This window comes from Corvus cornix, chromosome 1, assembly GCF_000738735.6.
Source record: "Corvus cornix cornix isolate S_Up_H32 chromosome 1, ASM73873v5, whole genome shotgun sequence".
Classification (NCBI taxonomy): Eukaryota; Metazoa; Chordata; class Aves; order Passeriformes; family Corvidae; genus Corvus; species Corvus cornix.
Genome location: NC_046332.1, coordinates 113,997,209 through 114,017,356, shown reverse-complemented (window position 1 = coordinate 114,017,356; position 20,148 = coordinate 113,997,209). Strand labels below are relative to the sequence as shown.

Genomic DNA, 20,148 nt, shown 5'->3' with positions numbered 1-20,148 from the left:
CAACTAGGGAAAACTATTTGTAAAAAAAAAAAAAAACAAACCACAATTTATTTGGTGCAGTGTTTACATGTAAGATAATTGCATTTCAGTACCAAAAGAGAAAACAAGACTAGTGGAGTCATTTCATTCAATAAAGATTTATCCTTCTTAACAAAGTGACTTGATATGGCTTTTTGATCCTCTACCATGATTACAAATTATTTTCAAAATCCTAGTTCAGGTGGCACTTGGATATGAATTACATTTTGCTACAAACATCCAGGCAGATACATAAAGCAGAGCTCTAAGGAATCAGAAGCCAAATTTAGCAAATGAGGTAGTTCATCTCGTCCTGCAGAAACGCAGCTCTGTTTCCTTGTAGAAAACATCCAGTCTGTGTGTGTGTGTGTCTCTGTGTGTGTGTCTCTGTGTGTGTGTGTGTGCAGTACAGCCTGGCTGAAAATGTTTGCCCTTCGCCTTTCACAGCAGGGAGAGGTCAAGAGTCACCCTCGATGTGCTCAGCCAGGGAGCTCAGCACTGACTGCGCTCACTGCTTCCTGCTGCAGCTCCAGAGCATCCCTGTCCCGGGCATCCCTGTCCAAATCCCACATCCACAGCAGCAGCAGGCCTCGCCCATTTTGGGTTCAGAGCAGCTTAAGGCAGAACAGCACTTTTTGCAAGGACTGAGGCAGCCAGACTGCAACAATCTGACTTTTGATGACGGCTGTGTTGAGATCCTGAGGATTTTTAACTACCTGAATAGACAGTATTTTCTTTTTTTCTGTACCTGTACTGTAGTGCATGAAAAATTCCCTTCATATATACCCCTCACCCTCTACTCTCCTGAGACCCCACCTGGAATACTGCATCCAGCTCGGGGATCTCCAACATGGACCTGTTGGAGCGAGTCCAGAGGAGGCCACAAAGGTGTTCCAAGGGCTGGAGCACCTCTGCTGTGGAGGCAGGCTGATAGAGCTGGGGTTGTTCAGCCTGGAGAAGGTTCAGGGGAGACCTTAGCGCCCTTTCCAGTCCCTAATGAGCCTACAAGAGAGCTGGAAAGGGACTTTGGACAAGGACATGTAGTGAGAGGACAAGGGGTAGTGACATCAGACTGAAAGAAGGCACATTTAAATTAGATTTTAGGAAGAAATTCTTCCCTGTGAGGGTGGTGAGGCACTGGAACAGGTTGCCCAGGGAAGTTGAGGATGCTGCAGCCCTGGAAGTGTTTAATGCCAGGTTGGATAGGGATCTGAGCAACCTGGGATATTGGAAGGTGTCCCTGCCCATGGCAGCGAGGTTGGAACTGGATGATCCTTAAGATCCCTTCCAACCCAAACCATTCTATGATTCTATACTAAAAAAACATTCATTTCTTTTTAAATTGCCAACCAGCAGCTTGGAAATTCAACATTCACATTACTTAACATTTAATTTAAAAACTACTAAACCAACTGTCTCGGCATCCCGCTAACGAAATCTGAAATTAAATTGTGATTTAAATTGTCATTAGAAGCCTGATTATCAAGCGAAAGTTACTCAACAAAGGAGAGGCATTTCTGCAAGCATTTGACAGAATGACTCTGCCAGGCACCACAAGGAGAAGAAAGGTGCTCATTGTAATAATCCTTCACTGATTAAGATCAGTCACTGTAGCCAGCACAGAACCAAGTGTGCAATCCTTCATGTTACTTTTAAAAAGAAAAATCAAAGAGGAAAAATGAAATCAACTGCAAAGTGAATAAATATCCCAGGCCCCCATGGCTTCATATATTCTTGTCCTCAGGAACATCGATTAGCAAAGAGAGAGTTGTCATCTGTTTGCCTGTTTAAAAGACAAAACAAAACAGAAAACAATGGTTCAAGTTCTGTCTTAACAATTGCTCAGATGCTTCCCAACAGAACAGCTAAGTTATCATGCAAATCACATGTATTTATTAACTTCTTTTAAGCAAAACCACATTTCAGGATGTGAGGCCTTTACATTTATGAAAAAACTCAGACTATTTTACCTGCATGTTTTTATAAATCCAGTCTGTAAACACAGTCATATTTCCATACACCCCAGGTTTGTTGGGAGTGGCACAGCCAGTGCCCCAGCTGGTGTCTCCAACCAGCCACCACACGGAGTGGTGGTAAGTCACCAGAGGACCTCCACTGTCACCCTGCACGGGACACAAACACCTTGTTAGTGACACAGCCACCAGGAAAGACACGACCCTTTCCACTCCAGGAAGACAGGTCTGGTTTCAAAAAAAATCTACCCACCATTTAGGGAGTCACTAAAAAAAATGTGATGGTGATTTTGGTATTAAATGATGTCTGCTTCCAATAGGGATGAAAATAATTTGCCCAGAGCCCCCTAAGTAAGATTGGCATTATTGACTTTCTTGTTCACAAGCACAACACTGTGATTAATAATATAATAATGATAATAACGCTGTGATTATGAGGAGCATTTGATCACTTTCAAGTACCAGGTAACAAACCATCCTTGAAGCATTAAAAAGGAGCCTCATCCTCTTTGGGAATTCAGTGAGAACTCAGCACTGGCAGCCATTCAGGTGATGAAACAAAAGCTCTCCTCTTTAAAAGGATACACCACCAAAGGAACAAGAAGCCCAACCAGATGTTATGCAAATGTTTCATTTTTGGGGGGCATGTGATTTATTTGAAATAGAGAAATGGAGAAATGGAGAAATGGATAAATAGATAATTTTAAAAGCCTACTAGCAAGGCCTCAAAAGTAATCAGATCATTATTAGCTATTATTTAGGAATAATTACCTGACAGGAATCAATTCCCCCTGCTAGGTCCCCAGCACAGATCATTGTAGGCAGAATCATGCCATTGTAGATATAAACAGCATTACACCTCGAACGTTCTATCAAGGGCACCGCCACGTAATTCAAGTTATTGGATGTTTTACCTGGAATTGAAATATGCACAAACAGACAAAATTAGGATAAGCATCACATTACCTTGCTGTTACAAAAAAATCCCAGCAGCCAAGAAGAAAAAACCTCCTAGAAGCAGCTGGATGGAAGTTTAAGATGTAAGAAGTCTACAAGAGGTCAAGAGGACCTCCCCCAGTACCTTTTTCATACCAAAAAAAAACCCCTTTCCTTTCCTTTTCCCATTCTTGCAAATTTACTTGCATTGTGCTGTTTCAGCCTGAGGTGGTGGAAAGGAGCAGCTCCTGCCCTTTCCCACATCCACAGGACACTCTTGGCACACAGCAACCCTTGCTGCAGAAGAGGTGGCCCTGCCAGCAGGGGCACAGAATTATTTCCTGGGTGGGCATTTCTTGCCCCCAGTACTGATTTGAGGGTCCTTTTCAGTCTGCTGAGTGCAACACATCACAACTTGCTTTGAGACAGAATGCCCTGGGTAAATATTGGATGCTGTAAAACAGGTGAAAAAATAGTGTATCAACAGATCTAATTCAAACTGCCCCATCAGCCCATGCAGCAGTTATTTGTAGGCTGAAGAGGACTAGTTTATGTTAAAGATCAAAAAATTCCAGAAGCACTCTTTACCTCCTTGGTACTCTGCTCCCCATCCTGATATCCAGCACTGCTGGTTAGGCTGGAACATCATTCCTGGATTAGGCAGACAAACTGGCCTCACAGTTTCTGGAAAACAAACAGAATAACAGATGTTCAGACGGAATTCAGAATAAATTTGAACAGCCACCGCTTACACACCATGCATTTCCTCTGTACTTTACATTCCTTGCAGGCAGCAGCAGAAAGTTTACCAGCTGCCCTTTCCCTGAGGGATACGTGATCTTCCCCTCAAATCTACCTGATCTTCACCTCAGTGAGGAACAAGCAGTTAAAAGTTCTAGCTTAATTCATGAGGTTAAATAGAACAATTAACACCAGCTCTTCTGAGCAGTAGAAGATGAAGGAAAAATTCTGAAAACTACAGCTCTGCATTCTCTTTGCAAAACTCTGCTGAAAATAATCACAAGACAAGCAGGATTCAGTACTGATATATACAAGAAGTGTGAAGCACAAAAACCTGGAAAACAGAGAACCTCCCTGCTCTCAGCAGCAGAAAATCCCTTTCAGATTACTCCTGGTAGCTTTAAGCTGATGCACTGAAACACAAAGGGCCTATACACAAAAAGCACTTCGAGTTGAAGTAATGGCTTGTGCTCTATTTTGTACCCATTGCTTACAAACAACTTACATCTGTTTTTGTGGAAGGAACTTCTTGTAATGTTTAGTTTTCTGAGGGTTTTTTTGACCATCATTTGACCTGACTTGATTTGGGATTTAATCAGCTGCTCCAGCACTGCACCTGTAGTTGTCTGCACATATAGCAGTGGCGAAACTGAAGAACCATACAGCATTCTGGGGTAAAAGTACATTATTGAGATGAGCCTAAACCCCCTCTCCATGTAATAGATTTAAATAAATCCTGCTTAGGAAATCAGAGGCTGTGCCCTTCCGTCTCTAGGGTCATTTTGTGCTCTTCCCATAAGTAGCTACAAGGATTTCTTGATGAAATTCAGAAGTTTTAAAAGATGTGCTCATTGCCACTGGATTTTTCCCTTAAGAAGAGCAGAATACCTACCAGTAAAACTCAGTGGTGTCTCCAGCTTCATAAGGGCAACATCATTGTCTTTAGAGTCTGTGTCATAATCTGGGTGGGAAATTATCTGTTGCACTCTGTATCCACTTCTAAAGAGCATCTCATCCTGATTCAGAATCCCAGCATAAACCCTCCAGCTGTGTGGGTCAGAAAATCGCCTACAGAACAAAGAAAAGGTCTGAAGGTTTTCTTCTATGGTGACAAGACATGGATTAGGACCTTCAAAAAATTGTCTTCAGGAGTTGTAGTCAAATGTTTGTGTGACCAAAAATGCACGTGCATAGAATAAGACACAAATTCCCAGACATGTAACTTGAGGAAAGCTTGGCTTTAACTTCAAAAATATATATAAAATAAAATCTTTGCAATGGGTTAACTATCACTGTCCATCCCCTTAATCACTCAGCACAACAAATTAAGTCTGAGACTGCAACACTGAAGTCTTTTGATTTCCGTGGCTGAGGGATCAGGCAGGTATTTCTGAGGTCTCACATGTCAGCGGTATCAGCAGAAGCCAGAATTAGTAAAAACATGATCTAGTAGAAGAATTTCACTATCTTGAAAATGCCAGGGTCTTTTCGGCTGGTTTTGGGTTTTGGTGAGGGTTTTTTTAATGTTAAGCATGCTTGCTAGATGCAATTTAAGCAGCCTCTTGTGCTCCAGCACAATTTACAAAAGCTTAATAGAAAACTTGCCACAAGTGCTAAAACTCCCTCCGTGAGAAGTGCCAAGGCAGTAGTGGCTGCAAATTATCCCACCTCCAAAAAAAACCCCAAATCAGACTGAAAACTAGCTTTGTGCCAGCTGCAGCTTGGTTGCCATTCCCAAAGCTTTTGCACACTACAGAGCTCAAATCCAGACAACAACAGAGGGATAAGATCTCCAGGTAGAAATCAACACTTGCATTCCTTTCTCAAGGTTAAGGGCAAATATTCTTCCTTGCCTTAGCCTGTAATCCAGCCAACCAACCTTTAAAAATGTTTTTGCTTTGTGGGCTTTCCCTCCAACAGATGCAAATTTTAAGCACCTTTTAAACAAATTCTGCCCTTTACACAAGGCACCACAGCACCCTCAACTCTCCTTCATAGGTTAAAAATGTACAAAGCACCAGCTATTTTTCCTGATGGCTACACAAAGTGCTCCTTGGATAGATAGAAATCTATATTTAGTACTGAATTGGACTTTGCTGCCCTGTGGCAGGAAGATATGGAGAAATAAATGGCACAGGCATCTTTAAATTGATCATATCTACGGGAGTGTGATATTTGAGAATTTGGGAGAGGGAGTTTCCTTTGGCTTTTCTCACAGTGTAATTCAACATCTTCATGAAATTGTACTGGCTGGCATTAAATTTGTTGCCTTGAGTTTACGTCTTAAAGTGGGTGGATATTTGTGCTCAACACCACCAATTTCATTTTGCAAATAAGACAAAAAATAAAATAAAAGTTCCTGTAGAAAGCAGACAGATGAGCTGCAGCCAGCCTCCTATTAATCTTCCCTTAATACTTCAAACCCACACTGCTACAGAGACAAAATACTGTGCCCAGCACCTGCATGCCAGGCAGGGGGGAGGAATTCAATTTTAAAGGGGAAAGCTGGGAGAATTGAATAAATTTATGCATTTCAGCTTGAAGAAAGGCAAATAACCATGGAGAGCAGAACTCACCCTTCCACACAGTGTGCTGCTGTCACAATCCAGTGGTGGGTGATGATGGAGCCCCCGCAGACGTGGGTGCCCTGCACGTGCAGGCTGACCTGCCATGGCCACTGCCCCAGCACGGCCCCACTGCCACCCACGATCCTGTTCATGATGCTCACACTCTTACTGGACAGGCCACACTCTGGAAGGTCAGTGACACACAGGGGTTAATTAAAGAGTGAGCTGGGAGATGGATTCTGCACCTCAGGCTTCCCCGGCAGAGGGGAGCACGTGTCTGACCTGTTGGGCACACCCCAGCTCCAACCCCTGCCCTGACACCAAATCCCAGGTCTGCCACTGCCCAGGCCCCATTAAATTGCAAACACCATCTGGCAGCTGCTGCCCTTGGTTCACCATGAACTCTTTACACCTTTCAGGAATCTCTGGCAATTCAGACACCTCTGTGCTGTGCAACAAAGCAGCCAATGGCCAGGAGACTCTTCAGGACAGCCATTACCATCAGGAGGGCACTGCCCACCCAGTTACTGAATCTTGGAGAGCCACGAACATCCCAACACAGCTGCTGGGTGAGGGATATGGAGCTTCACCACAAGTCATTTAAAGGAACCAGTGGAGCAAAGACAAAACCAACTGGGGATCCAACGTCCTCCTTGTCTCCTGTCCCACCCTGCCCCTTAAACTGAACTATTTGAAACTTGGGAACCAGAGTTAAACCATTTGCCCATGCAAAGGCAGCAATTAATGCCACAGGTCCAAAAGGATTCCCCAGACAGAGCATTTCAAAGCGTGAACAAGCAGAAGTTTGAAAAAGCCAGTGAGTTACCTATGCAGCGCAGAGAAACCACGTTTCCTGAGGAACAGGAATCACTGCAGGAGAAATAAAAAAACCAAACAGGATCTTAGGCACTCAGTGAAGGAACTGATGAGCAAAGTCCACTCTCCAGCTGCTTCCTACCCTTTCCAGCTACGTGCCCTGCCTTCAGCCTCATCTTCCTGCGGAGGGTTCCCTCCTTTCTTCACTCTCTCCAGCTACCCTACCAGCAACCATCTGGCCTCCACCATGCCTTGCATTCACCAAAAGTGTCCTATGGGAAGCTGAAGACACCAGTACAAAAGGTTCGTAAGCCTACTGAGAAGCAAGATGAAGAACAGCATGAGAGAAAGTTGAGCTGATTTAGGAAGTCGTTGTAGAAGAACCTAAACAAGGGAGCTGCAGGAAGTTTGCAGGCCCAGCAGTCTACAGGTTTTGAAACTGGACACTTCAGAGTTGTTTAATGAGAATAAAAATGATACTCTCCCCAGTGAAAGATCCATTTTTGCATGCTGTTTGTACATGTGACTGAAAAAAAGGCTGTGCCAGCTGCTGTGAATGTGTTGCAGCTCGTAGCTGTTGTCACCATACACAAACAGCTCGTAGCTGTTGTCACCATACACAAACTCCTGCTGATGGTCAGAGAGCCTTAGAAAATTACCTTGGATATGGCAACCTTCCAGAAAGCACAGAGGATGGGACATTTTTCCTTTTAGAAGAGGAGAGGGAGGATGGAAAATTGACAGAAGAAAGAAGAACAGTTGCTGCAATCAGATTAAAAACAAAAGTCTCTTTCCTTTCAACAACCCCCACTGAAAGACATGCTTGCATTGTGCTGCAGGCAGAAGCTACAGCTCTTACAGCCTCTGAAGAGACCCTGATGGAAGGAGAGAGGCTTGTATTAAACAAAGATACCTGCTGTACAGCTTTTTGTACAAGTCTATATTCCCAGCACTCGTGTTCAGCTTCATGTAGCTCTTAAAGCTGACTTCAGGTGGTACCCCACGACTGTAGAAATACGTATCTCTGCAAAACAGAAAGTCCACTGTGAAGCCCAACAGTGGTTTCAGTTTTCAAACAAATGATAACAATAAGCTGTGCCAAACTACAGCTTCTGACATGACAACATTAGAAATATTTATTTTTGTTTTTAAGCAAACACGGAACCCTGGTGGTGCAGCTCAGCCAGAGTCTCAGATTCTTTAAACATTTGTCAAGTTCCACTTCCCACCAGTCACTAGGTTAAAATAATATTTTTAGCTGACGAGTATGCACCTCGTGTAACAGGGCAAGATGAAGAGATGCCTTTGCCAGCACATTTTCACAGCACGGCAAAGTCTCAGACACATTAAAAATGGCAAGAAGGGAACTTTAACCTTTCTGTGTCTGAGCAAAGGCTGACAGAAGTTGGACTTACACACTGTAGCCCATGTCTTTGCATGCAATCTTCCCATAGCTGTCATTCCAGTCATCTTGGCAAACAGGATGCCAGGATTTGCTGACAGGTGAATAAACTTCCAGGATAAAATTTGGTCCAAAAAGTCTAACTGCCAGAAAAGGAAGAAAGGGAAAAAGAAAAAAAAAAAGGAAATCAAGAACACCACACACTATTGCTGCTTTCTCTACTTGGAAGTAGTTACCCATAATATCCACCTCATGCATGAACTGATGTTAACTTGATGCTGCCTTCTACTCAAATTCTGCATGAATATCCAGTAGACAGAAATATGGCAATGACTTACTTCTTTTCATGTAAGGCAACTTAAAAGAACTACCAGCTTTAAAATGCAAGTGTACAAGATAGGGTTCATCATTTCATTTCAGCTTTTATGCTCAAAATTCTATTTTATATTCTACCACTGAGAAAGGTTGCAATAGTCAAAATTTTCTTATCTTTTCTCTGTTCTACCATATATTTCTTATAATGTCACATACTGTGTATAAATAAAATATGATCTATTGAAAAATACTTTTTATTATCTCTTAATAAATTTCCTTAGAGAAGCACTTGTAGAGCAAGTATGTAACCAGGATCAATTAGCTCTGATGTTCCACGTCCCATTATGTATATACTTGCACAAGAATTTAATAAAAAATAGTTCAAGCAAAAGAATGGATTGAAACAAGCTTCTCCAAGAACCCATTATTCAACCAAATGGAGTGGAACAGCTCCAGAGCACAGGCCAGCAAATGCTGACCCTGCAGGAGAATGTGCTGAATCAAAGTTTACAGAGAGGAAATAAGAGCACAGCTGGAGTTTTCCAGTGTGGCACTGGCACAACACAAGATGCCAAACCTCTGCAATGGACAAGTCAATGATGTTTCCACCTTCTACCTTCAGCTCTGCACTAAAGCCTCCCTTGGCATCTTTTCAGTACAAAGCAATGACCAGGCCAGTCTTTCTTACACAAATGAGTTATGAAGTAGTTGAAGAACTAAGGGCAGAACGAGGAATACAAGATACATGGAAAAAGACAAGCCTGACTGAAGACCACCAGGTTTATGTTAGCACCTGAAGCTTACTGAGAAGTCAACAGTGCCTGTTCCTTCCAGAGACAATGCTAGATGCAGTTCTGCACAAACCCCACTCAAACTAAAAGGTAATATTTAAAAAACTGACTCAAAGTCAAGGCAGCTCAAACCCCTGAGCCAGGCATTTTATTTCAACTTTTCTAACAGGCTGGAAACAAACTGAATATCTCTATACACCCTTCAAAGTACTCTCACATCCTAAACCATTTCAAAGATATACTTGAAGCTAAACCAGCCTTGTTTAACAGCCTTAGGCAAGCTGTGGACAAGGCAATTTGCTCCCAAGCTCTTGCAGTTGATGCAGGTTTTGTCCCCCAGCCCTGGGCTGCTGTCACTCACCACAGCGGGTCTCGTCCTCCCCGTTGGGGCAGTCGCTCACTCCATCACACCACTGGGAGGGGGGCATGCACACCCCTGAAGAGCCACACTCAATCAGGGAGCTGAGACAGTGGTTCTCTACTGCAGGGAGAGAGAAACACAGCCACGAGGCTGCACATCAGCTCCAGGTGCCCAGCTCACAAGAGGTTTCCCACTTTGATGGAGCAAAACTTGGGAAGCGGCTCTTAAACCCGGGGGTGGGAGGGAACCCAGCCTGCCACAACAGAAGATTTATTGCTCTGTCCTTTGCATCGCTTGTCAGATCAAGGCACTGATGCAGCTGGTTGGATTTTGGCCACTGGCCTCCCCTGAATAATCAGGCACCATTAAGTTGTCAGAAAGGTCAACTTTTCACTGGCAAAGCGTTAATGCTTAGAAAAGGAGGAAGGGAGTGAGTGCCTCAATTATATACTTTTGCTATCACTTAAAACAAGATTACACTCACCCTGGTTAAATCAAAATGAGTCAGAAAAACATCTCCAAGAACACAAAATGTCATCCTAATAGTTCTAAATGAACTCCCTTAAAATCACAGAATAGTTTGGAAGGAGTCTTTAAACATCATTTTAGTCCAGCCCCAATGCAATGAGCGGGGACATCTTCCATTAGAACTCTCTTCCTCTTTTCCTGAGCAGAACAGAAAGGAGAGGCTCCCTAAAACAGCAATTTGGGTTTTAGTTTCCTGCTTTTTCAGAAAAGCAGCTTCCATTGAAAGGGAAATTAAGACAGCACAAGGCAAACTTCACCTGAGCTGAACAGAATTGGTCCAGCCCTGCTTCAGAGCTCAGTCACCCCAGCTGGGGATGATTTCCAAGGCAAACATCCATAGTACAACTTACAGGGCTGAGACAGGCTGGGCTCACACAGCATCTACACATTTTCAAAGCAAAAGCCCCCCAGAAACAAATAAATGGATGTAAATGACTTCTGCTCCAACAGAGATCCCATTTTACTAAAACAAAATACTTCTTGACCATTTATACTATTGCAGTTAAGGTACACACTCTTACTGCAATCCCCTCCCTTTGCTTGAAATTAAGTGAAGCTCAAATTTGGAAAGTAACAGCGGCGTTAAAAAGAAAGAACATAAAAAAACCTCAACCCACAAACAAAACTGATCCATTAAGAAGCAACATTAGTTCACCTCTTAGGAGAAAAGGAACAAAGACTTTCCTGTCCTTAATTCAGCATAAAACATAAGGATGGATATTTCTGACTTAAAAAGCTTACAACATCTTTTCTTTCAAAACAAAAAAAGAAAAAAAAGAGAGAAGAAAAAAAAAATAACTTACCAAAATACCAGATGAAGAAAGCAGCAATTGCACAACAAATGACTATTAATATAGATAATAAAATTATTATGGTTTTCTTTAGACCTGAAATGAAAGCAAGGGAGAAAAGAGAAATTAGGTTTACCAGTAAGGCAATTTCCACTCACCAGCACTATTTATTTGACATTACAATCAGACATTTTCAGCCAGACTTTTCTCCATTCCACCATCATTCCTCCGAAACACCCCTGTTCCCATCCTAGCCAGCTCCTCCTTCTTCATCCACAGGAAAGTGGCTCCTTCAATGCACAAGTTGGAAGGGAAGGTCCCTTTCCTTTGTAATCTTACTTCAACAGATCTCACATCCAAAATCAGAAGAAATGCCCCCAAAACTTACTGGCTGCACACGTTCTCCTGGATGGGTGTGCTACTGGCCTGGTGGACTGGTGGGTGGCAACCCTTGGGACGTAGCTTGGCACTGAGGGAGCGTTTGTGGAGAAGAACTGTGGGTATGGATTAGCACCTGCTGCCTGCCTGGCGGCATAGATGGGCTCTGGCTGAAAGCCCCGATTCTCGTAGTATGGTGGTGGACCCTGAGGGATGACGTGGGGAGGAAGCAAACAGGAGAAAGTGAAAAACAAGGCTGCAATCAGGACAAAATTTCAGAACCTTACTCTGTGAAATACACCCCGCACACAGAACACTTACTAGTGACTCCAGCTTACACAGAGATTCACAGAACATGCCTAAAACCTCACGTTTTGAGTAATAGAAATAACGCAGAGTGAGGCTGGAAAACCTCTGGCAAGATCAGTTTCCTGATCCATAGCAACCCAGCCTAAGAAGGATTCTTGAGCCCAGCCTTCCTAAGCTGTTTGCACACACGCTTGCCCTGGAACGTCTGACAGGGTAGAAATAAACAGCAGGGACAGCTGTGGGCAGCACCATCACAGAAAGAAATGCTGACAAGTAACAGCCTTTGTCCAGCTCCAGGACAAATGCTTACTGCCCCATTTCGTGCTGTGACAGCACCAAGTACACCTAAGCAATTTCTGACACATGCTGGCCTGCAACAGGTTGTGGAATATTTATCCTGGAAGAGCTTTAAGAACTAGTTAGAAGTCGTGCTAACCTATCCCACCAAAATAAGCTTAAATAAATCAAAAGCATATGCTCAAAAGCATAAATCTCCCCTAAAAGTATCTGAGCACTTGAAATGTTGGTTAATTCAAGCCTCTTACACCTGCCTCACAGCATCTTTTTCCCAAAAAGGAAACACAACAAGTATTCCATGTTTTAAGACTTGTTACTCAGGACATCACTCAATGGGCTGTTACATGTAAAGAACTAAAAACGCATTAAAAGAAAAAAAAACCAGAGAGGAATATTGTGAATATTTTGTTTACTTACTACAGTTGAGGTCATTTTTCCTTTGTCAACAGTACAGAAACAATTCAAGTGTTAGGGAGTAAAGTGTGAACCTATACAAACAAACAAAAAAGAAAAGGAAACAATCACAACTGGAGGCTTTGTCCACCTTTCTTGTCAGTTTTTCCTTCGGAAAAAGGCCAAATTTGCAGAGGGGGGAAATAAAACAAATGAAAAAACTCCTGAACCAAGCGGAAGTATTTGAAGAGAGGGTACAAATCAAGGTGCAGCATGAAATCAGATCTCAGCAGCCTCTCAATACAAGGATTATACAGTGGCAGCTATTCATTAGCACGAGGGCAGCACAAACTGAGAAGGTCAAGTCAGTGCTCACTCTCGCTGACAGAACGAGAGTCAAAGAATATCCTGGCAGTGACCCACACGGTGTCAGTACCAAATTCAGGTCCTCCTGCCTCTCTCAACACTTGCTCATGTATCTTTATGCCACAGAAACCAGAACATGAGCAAAGCATCAGGAAATACAAACTCAACCAATTCATGGGAACACCACAACTTGCAGCCCCCACAGGCCACATTTTTTTTCACTCTTACCTGCTCCAAACAGTTGTTTTCTTGGCTGAGTGTTGCAGCCACTGCACCAAAAACAGGGAGAGAAGCACGGCAGGGGAACCTTGCCACAACAATAGGGAAGTTTTGCAAACAGGGTAGAAGAGAGGAGCTGCATCCAATGTCTCAAGCATCCAGCAGTTTATTTTGAAGTTAAACATTAACGTTGAGCAAAACCACCGATTGCCACAGACACAAGAAATACAAAATGTTTGCTGGTGCAGATCCAAAATAGGCAGTTATACACCTCCACAAGCCATCATTCTAATAAATACTGCTAGCTACTGAATCCTCTCATGTTACTCTACAAGAAAAAAAAGCCTAGAAAGTGCCTCAGTCAAGCACTGAGAAATACCTTTCCCTACCTTGCAGAGCAAAAGCCAGCACATGGGCCCACTGCAGCTGCATTAAGATACAGCATAATTCAGCCCAAAGTGAAAGTTTATTTTTTACACCATCTCTCAAGGCATCATCTCACCCAAAACTGAACTGCAAACGTCTCTGGAGCAGATTTCAACAGCTGCTTGGCACCTCGAGCATGCCAATTCTTTGTGACACTTCAGGAAGGCCATGCTGGTATTTGCTTATCAGCACTAGCAAAAAGGTGTAAATAATGCACCACTGAACTTATTTGTGCGTCAAACAAGTGAGAAACGAGTCTTACTCCTACTTACTGAAAGTCCATCAGACCGGTGACTAAGGCTCCAGGACTTCTGCTTCACTTTATGTCCCATCCATCCTTGCCCAGCTCTTCACAGCAGTCGGGAAGTGCAGCTCTGCCCACACTCAGAGACAGATAAGTCACAGCAGGATAGTTCTGTTCCTTGTTTTCTGGAAAGGAGACAGGAAAAAAGGGTTAGGAAGTTTAGTGATACCAGACAGAAGTGGTGATTCTGAGGTAAGCCAACAGGTATTATGACAAAAAAAAAAAAAAAATCCCTGATTTTTTTTATTACCATTTGAAAGGCATTGCAAATTAGCAGGAAAAAGCGTTCCTCACTCTTTTTGGGGAGTTTCTGGGAGTGGTTTTGGTTTGCTTTTTTTCAAATGAACTGAGGAAAAAATCTCTCTTGCTTAGATGGTTTTCAACCATCACTCCCAATTTAGTTCTTGTTAATCTATTTCCCATCCAGCTTCTGATTAATAACAATTTCCCTGTTATAAAATACAGGAACTCATAGGTACATAGACTTCCACGGTATTACATATACACATTTGCCAGTGTTTTAAAATGACATGAAACCAAAAGCACTGAAGTCCCATTAGTTTTGAAAATGTTTAATGCAAAAATCAATCTGTAGCATCCAGTAATGATATAATCTGGTTGTCCTAAGCACACATCACTCCCACCCTTCAAAACGTTTTACAAACACATCAAGGGAACTGCAACAACTTCTCAGATAAGGAAGCTGGGTCATGGAGAACCAAACTGACCTGTCAAACACTCCCCATCCCAACAACTAGAGAGCTAGAAGGGACTGGTCTGCCTTATCTCAGCCCCCTACTTTGGCCTCTAGCTCACCTTATACATCAGACAAATTTAAATAGACCATGTAAAAGTGTCATAAACCCACTCTGGTGCAGAAGAGTTCAGTGGGAATGTACAACTGTCCTTCCCTCTCACTGCCATCACTCCTCCTGATGTCTGCTGAGCTGTAATGGCACTTTACTGGGTGCATCTGAAGGAATAAACTTAAAGAGTCCTTTAAAGGGAGCTGGAGATCCCAGGCAAGGGAACAGGGATGGAGCTCCCCAGCAGAGCAGGCTTCAAGGTGTCACAGGGTACCAGAGGCTTGAGGGTTGGCTTGGTAACACCTTCCAGCTCTGGAAAAAGTGCACCCAGATAATGAAAGGGACCCCTCAGTCCTACGCAGTCGAGTCCCAGAATTTCAAAAACACCAGTATGGATGGAGCAGAACCAGCATTTAGATCTCCAGCAACACAGAAGGTCCAAAACTGAGTGTGTTTTTCTTGCATGACTTGAATTACTGGAAAAAAGCCACTGTTTCTTAATGACTGGGGAAGAAGAAGAGTAAAAAGCCACCACTGACACAGGTCACTGATGAATAAAGCAAAATGTGTTGCCTCACAGCTGGCAGCTGCTACTTGCAGTATCTGAGCTCCTTCTCACATATGCCTTAGGAGTGTTAATATTAACCTTATGTCATGGGTCATTAAGATTAAAGGAATACACCATTACTTCCAGTAAATTTGTCAAAAATGAAAACAAAAAAGGAACAAAGAACAATACAAAAATTAAAAATATTAGATTAATTCAAAGCAAGTTCAATCCAATAGCTTTTGGGGTTTTTTGTTAGTTTTTCTATGGATTTCTGCAAATCAAGTCTTTAAATAAAAGTTGCAGCAGAATTGGTCAGTACTTCATTTGACAACATCCCATTTAACCAAAAATGGACTTTCCAGACTCTCAGCCCTCCAAAGGCTTGTCCTCCTCCCTACCACAGTGACAGTCACTCTTCCCCCTGAACAGGAAACACCAAGCACAGAGTTGTACTGCTCAGCTGTACATGGCCCTCACCACCAGTCCTAAAATCCCTCACCTGGTGAATTTTGGGCAAAAGTGAGATTCTGCTTTTCCCTCATGACAGCAGAATCAGCTCATGGCTCCTTCACACCTCCTGTGTCCTTTGCTGGCCAGGACCCAACATCCCAAAAAGGCAACAGAAAGGATGAAAGCCAAAGAAACCCTAAAGGTCTAACCAGGATTTTGTTAATGTCACCACACCTGCTGCCTTTTACCCTGGCTCTCCATGCAAGAAATAATAACAGGATTTCCTTAGCACACACCATGTCATGATTGTTAATTGGTTTCCACAAGCTTTTATACAGAGATCCCTATAGGCTGTTTCCATGCCCAGGTCAATAGGATGGAATAACCACCTCCAGATACCCTAATTCAACACTGTGAATTCAACTGGCCAGAGAAGCCAGAGTTATATTGGCAACAGCTTGCTTCCTGCATTTACATATTGCTCCAATACATGTCTTGTGCTACTTCCTGAAACAGAAACATCAGCTGTTTGCTAAGCTCTGTAATAATTATCAACAATTGGAAAAAAAAAAACCAACAGAACCAAAAAACCAAACTAGTTCTTCACAGTCAGACCTACATAAAAGCAGCCACATGCAAACAAGAAAGATGTTAAGAGGACAGAACTGTCAAAAAACAAATGAATGAAGTCAAATTCATCTTCTAAAAGGAGGAAGCATAAAAGCATCCAAATACTCTACATGAACCTGACTAACACACTGCATCACATCCAAAAAATTCCCTGTATCAAGCATATGAGCAAACCAACAGAACTCATTAAGATAGCAAAGGAGTAATTTCAGTGCAAAGCTCAACCTTAGAGAAGGGCAGGCCAACAAATTATGGCGTTGATGACGCTAGAAAGGAAATATGATTTCATTTTTTTCATTCCCAACAGTTTTATGACCACCTCAAAGCAACATAACCGTGAACACAATATAACCATGACATGATGGTGTGGAGGAAAGGCCAGTGGGGCAATAAAATTAAAAAAAAAATAAATAAAAAGAGGGAAAACAAGCAAAGAGGTGATTCCAGATTCATTTTCATGATCTTTTCACAGAGCAATTTCACAGGACAGTTCCTGCCTTGTCACCTGGACAAGAGAAAAGAAACATGGTCAAGATTCCTGTTTAACAATCAGGACTAAAAATTATCATGAATTCCAAATGAAGCATAGAAAAGTTTTAAAAAAATCCAATTATGAATGAATGAATGAAAAAGGAAAGCAGCTAAATAAGATTTTTCATCTCATTTCATTAACAAGATTCCCTTGACACCTCTTCGGGAAGTGGCACTGAATATTTTTATTGTGATGATGATTAAAAAAAGTGATTTTAATTTACTCCATTTATCCTCTGGAAGGGGTCAAAGGCAAATTGACTGAATGTCTCAAAGTCATCAAAATCAGGGTCCTACAGTGTCCTGGCCTTCCAACAAACCTCCTCAACAGAGGTGAGCTCTACTCAGAGTGCCTGTGAAGTAACATCACACGTCTTCCAGAGAACTACATGAGACTATGCAAATATTTACATGAAAGGCTGCCACAAATAAAACCTTGTCCTTCCCATAGCTCCTAAGAAATAGTTTTGAAGCTATTCTAGATTAGCTCCTTAAATACCATTATACTGTACAACTACTTATCAAGAGGTGTTAAAAACCAGTGCCTCTTGATAAGCACTATCAGCAGCTGCTCAGTGAAGTCCACAACAGTATTCCAGGTAAAACAGAGGCCAGGAAACCAAGATTAATTCTATTTCCACGTGTAAAAAAAAAAAAAGAGGCATTAAAAGCCTCTGAGTGTAGCAGTTGCATTTTAAAAAGCTATAGTCATACTACAAATAATCATCTATTATTATTATTATCATCTGAAAAAAGACATTGACATCAAACTCAGCCTTATCACATCACGTGCTTTGTTAGGAAAAGTGGGGTGGGGAATGAGGCTGAAATGCTCTTTTCTCATTTCACTGAGTGGATGATGAGTGGCACAAGACCCTATAAAACCAGCCAGTTCTGAAACAGAAAGGACCAAGAGCCCAGAAGAACCAGAGGTTCTGGCATGGTAGGAGATGGACCCATTGGTCAGCAGCAACTGCAAACCACAGCACTCACCAGCACATCACCGGAGGATCTGGAGCATGCAGCAACAGCCAGCTTGGCCTTTGGATTCTTACTTCACTACATCCCAGGTCCTGCCTCTGCCCTTCTTCCACGGCAGAAGCAAATGACTTTCTGGCAGAAGCATGTTTGCTTATCATCTTCATATTTGATTATTACCTTCTGGCAGTAAAATTCAAGTGTCTGTCTACGTCACTGGAAGTCGCTGGCAAGGAATTAAACCTCTCAAAAACACTTGTTTACCATATTTGAGCTGGAAATTAATGTGCTCTGGGTACCCACAATGCAGAAAAATAAAACCCAGCAATGTTAACCAACCAGACTTATTTAAGATACCTGTCCAGGTCAGCTATTTTTAACCTATGACCTACAGGTCCTGAGGAGCTGCAAACCACTTCTAAGAGGTCTATGGCAGATAAGAGTCAAAAGCAAATCTGCTGGCAGGAGGTCTGAATTCAGTCCATGGGGAGGCTCGTGTTGCCAGAAACAGGTTTCAGGATGCACACATCAAAGCTGTGGGGGAAGAACTGCTGCAGAGCACAGGCACCACTGAGCCACAACCATGGCACCCAAGCTACTCGGTGTGGACCAGCCCTGGACTGGCACAAGAGGAAAAGCCCATATCTTCAGAACTGGCAACTCCAAGACAAATATTTTGACCAGCATCCCAGAATAATGTGTTGCTTTGTTTTTCCATCAACATCCAGGAACATAGTTCCAACTTATTTCCATTTTCAGGCTACGCTACCATGATAGATTTGCTCCAGGTTGTCTGTCCTATGAACAAGTATAAATTTTAACGGTTTAAGAATGAAAGGAAGAAGGACAAAAAGTCACATGAAGTCCTACTTTGACATCAGAATTTATCTTAGTCCACCTGTCTTTTGGTTGTACATTTACACCTGTAGGTAAAAGCCACAACTTGCCATTTTCCCAGTTCATTGATCTATGCCACGCACAATGTCCACCTTTTTCCCCTCCTAATACTGCCCTACACGATGCAAATAACCCAAGCTGCTTCCTCTGGCTCTTTCTAAAGCACTGGAGACATTAGTGTCCCCTGACTCAGGGCAAACAGGGCCACTTAGGTCAAAGGCTCAGTGTGACAATGGTCCCTTAAACTCACAGACACCCACCCACCCAGGAAGCTGAAGCTGAGATTCGAGGTCAATGAACATAAAGCCACCTGCGGGGGCTGTGGACTGGATTGATTTCAGCATGCAAGGCTTTGGCACAGATGTTTCAATGGTATGGCTCTTCCAAAAGTTACTCTTCCAAAATCACTTGACGAGCTGTGCCAACTTTCACCAAAAATTAGCGCTTTTGCTAAAAACCAAAGCGTTAATACACACTGAAGAGGCCCCAGCCCTAAACGCTGTTCTGGTTTACTCTCTCTGCTCGCTCGGTGACCTTGAGGAAGTTGCCCAATCTTTCACCCTTCATGACCAGGGCAAGAGATGGACAAGCTCCATCTGGAGCGGTGCGGGGTGGGCCGGCGCTGGCTGCGCCCTCCGCACCTTCCCCACTGCGCCTCCTCGGACCGCGGTATCACTGAATCCACAGCGCGCATCCACCTCTTCTGTGTGCGTTTGGCTCCCGGCTTTCTCTTACACTCCGGGGAAGCACAACTTTATCGCGCTGCATCTACCCCTGGAGAAACCGGCTGCGGAGAGGGGGCACCGGGGAAAGCGGGGGGAACGCCGCGGAGAGGGGCGAGCGACGGCCCCTCTTGGTTCTCAGTCATCCGGCGCCTCCTGCCCCGCGGGACGGGGATCCCAGACGCCGCCGCGGTCCCTCCTCATCCCCCCGCAGAGCACAGCCGGAGTTCCTTAGTTAAAAGCCAAAACCAGCAGGCGCAACTCGCAGCGGCCGGGACGGCGATCCCCCTGCCCTCCCTTCCCGGCGCTCGGGAGCCGCCCGGCCCCAGGTGGTTCCCGAGGCGAGGGGGCCGCGGGCGGGGAGAGCAGCGCTTACCTGGGGCTGCCGGAGAGGCACGGCACGGCACGGGATGGGATGGAAGGCGGCGTAGGGAGCCGGGAGCGGGCGGTGCGGCCGGGGAGGAGTCTCGGTGCGGGGCAGGTGCCGCAGGTGGATGCGCCGCCCGGCCCCCTCCTTCCTCCCGCGGCGGGCGGGACCCGCCCGCGCCCGCCTCGCTCGCCCCGAGCCACCGGAGCCCACCGGCCCCGAGGGACACGGGCAGCTCTTCCCTTCCCTTCTCCTCTCCCCAGCCCTCCTCCTCCTCCCGCGGGTG

At 43.9% G+C, this 20,148-nt stretch overlaps 1 protein-coding gene across 1 annotated transcript; it reads right to left on the bottom strand.

Annotated features, from left to right (window-relative positions):
* Positions 1–21: 21 nt before the first annotated feature.
* On the bottom strand, positions 22–19,971 carry TMPRSS2 (transmembrane serine protease 2). Its single transcript, XM_039553226.1, has 15 exons — positions 19,872–19,971; positions 13,900–14,056; positions 12,641–12,711; positions 11,628–11,823; positions 11,252–11,335; positions 9,921–10,040; positions 8,467–8,596; positions 7,965–8,075; positions 7,062–7,105; positions 6,245–6,419; positions 4,561–4,736; positions 3,516–3,611; positions 2,763–2,905; positions 1,989–2,141; positions 22–1,801 (listed from the first exon to the last, which is right to left on the bottom strand). The coding sequence occupies exons 3-15, from the start codon at positions 12,653–12,655 to the stop codon at positions 1,790–1,792; spliced, it is 1,455 nt and encodes a 484-aa protein (XP_039409160.1). The 5' UTR covers positions 12,656–12,711; positions 13,900–14,056; positions 19,872–19,971; the 3' UTR covers positions 22–1,789.
* Between the last annotated feature and the right edge of the window lie 177 nt (positions 19,972–20,148).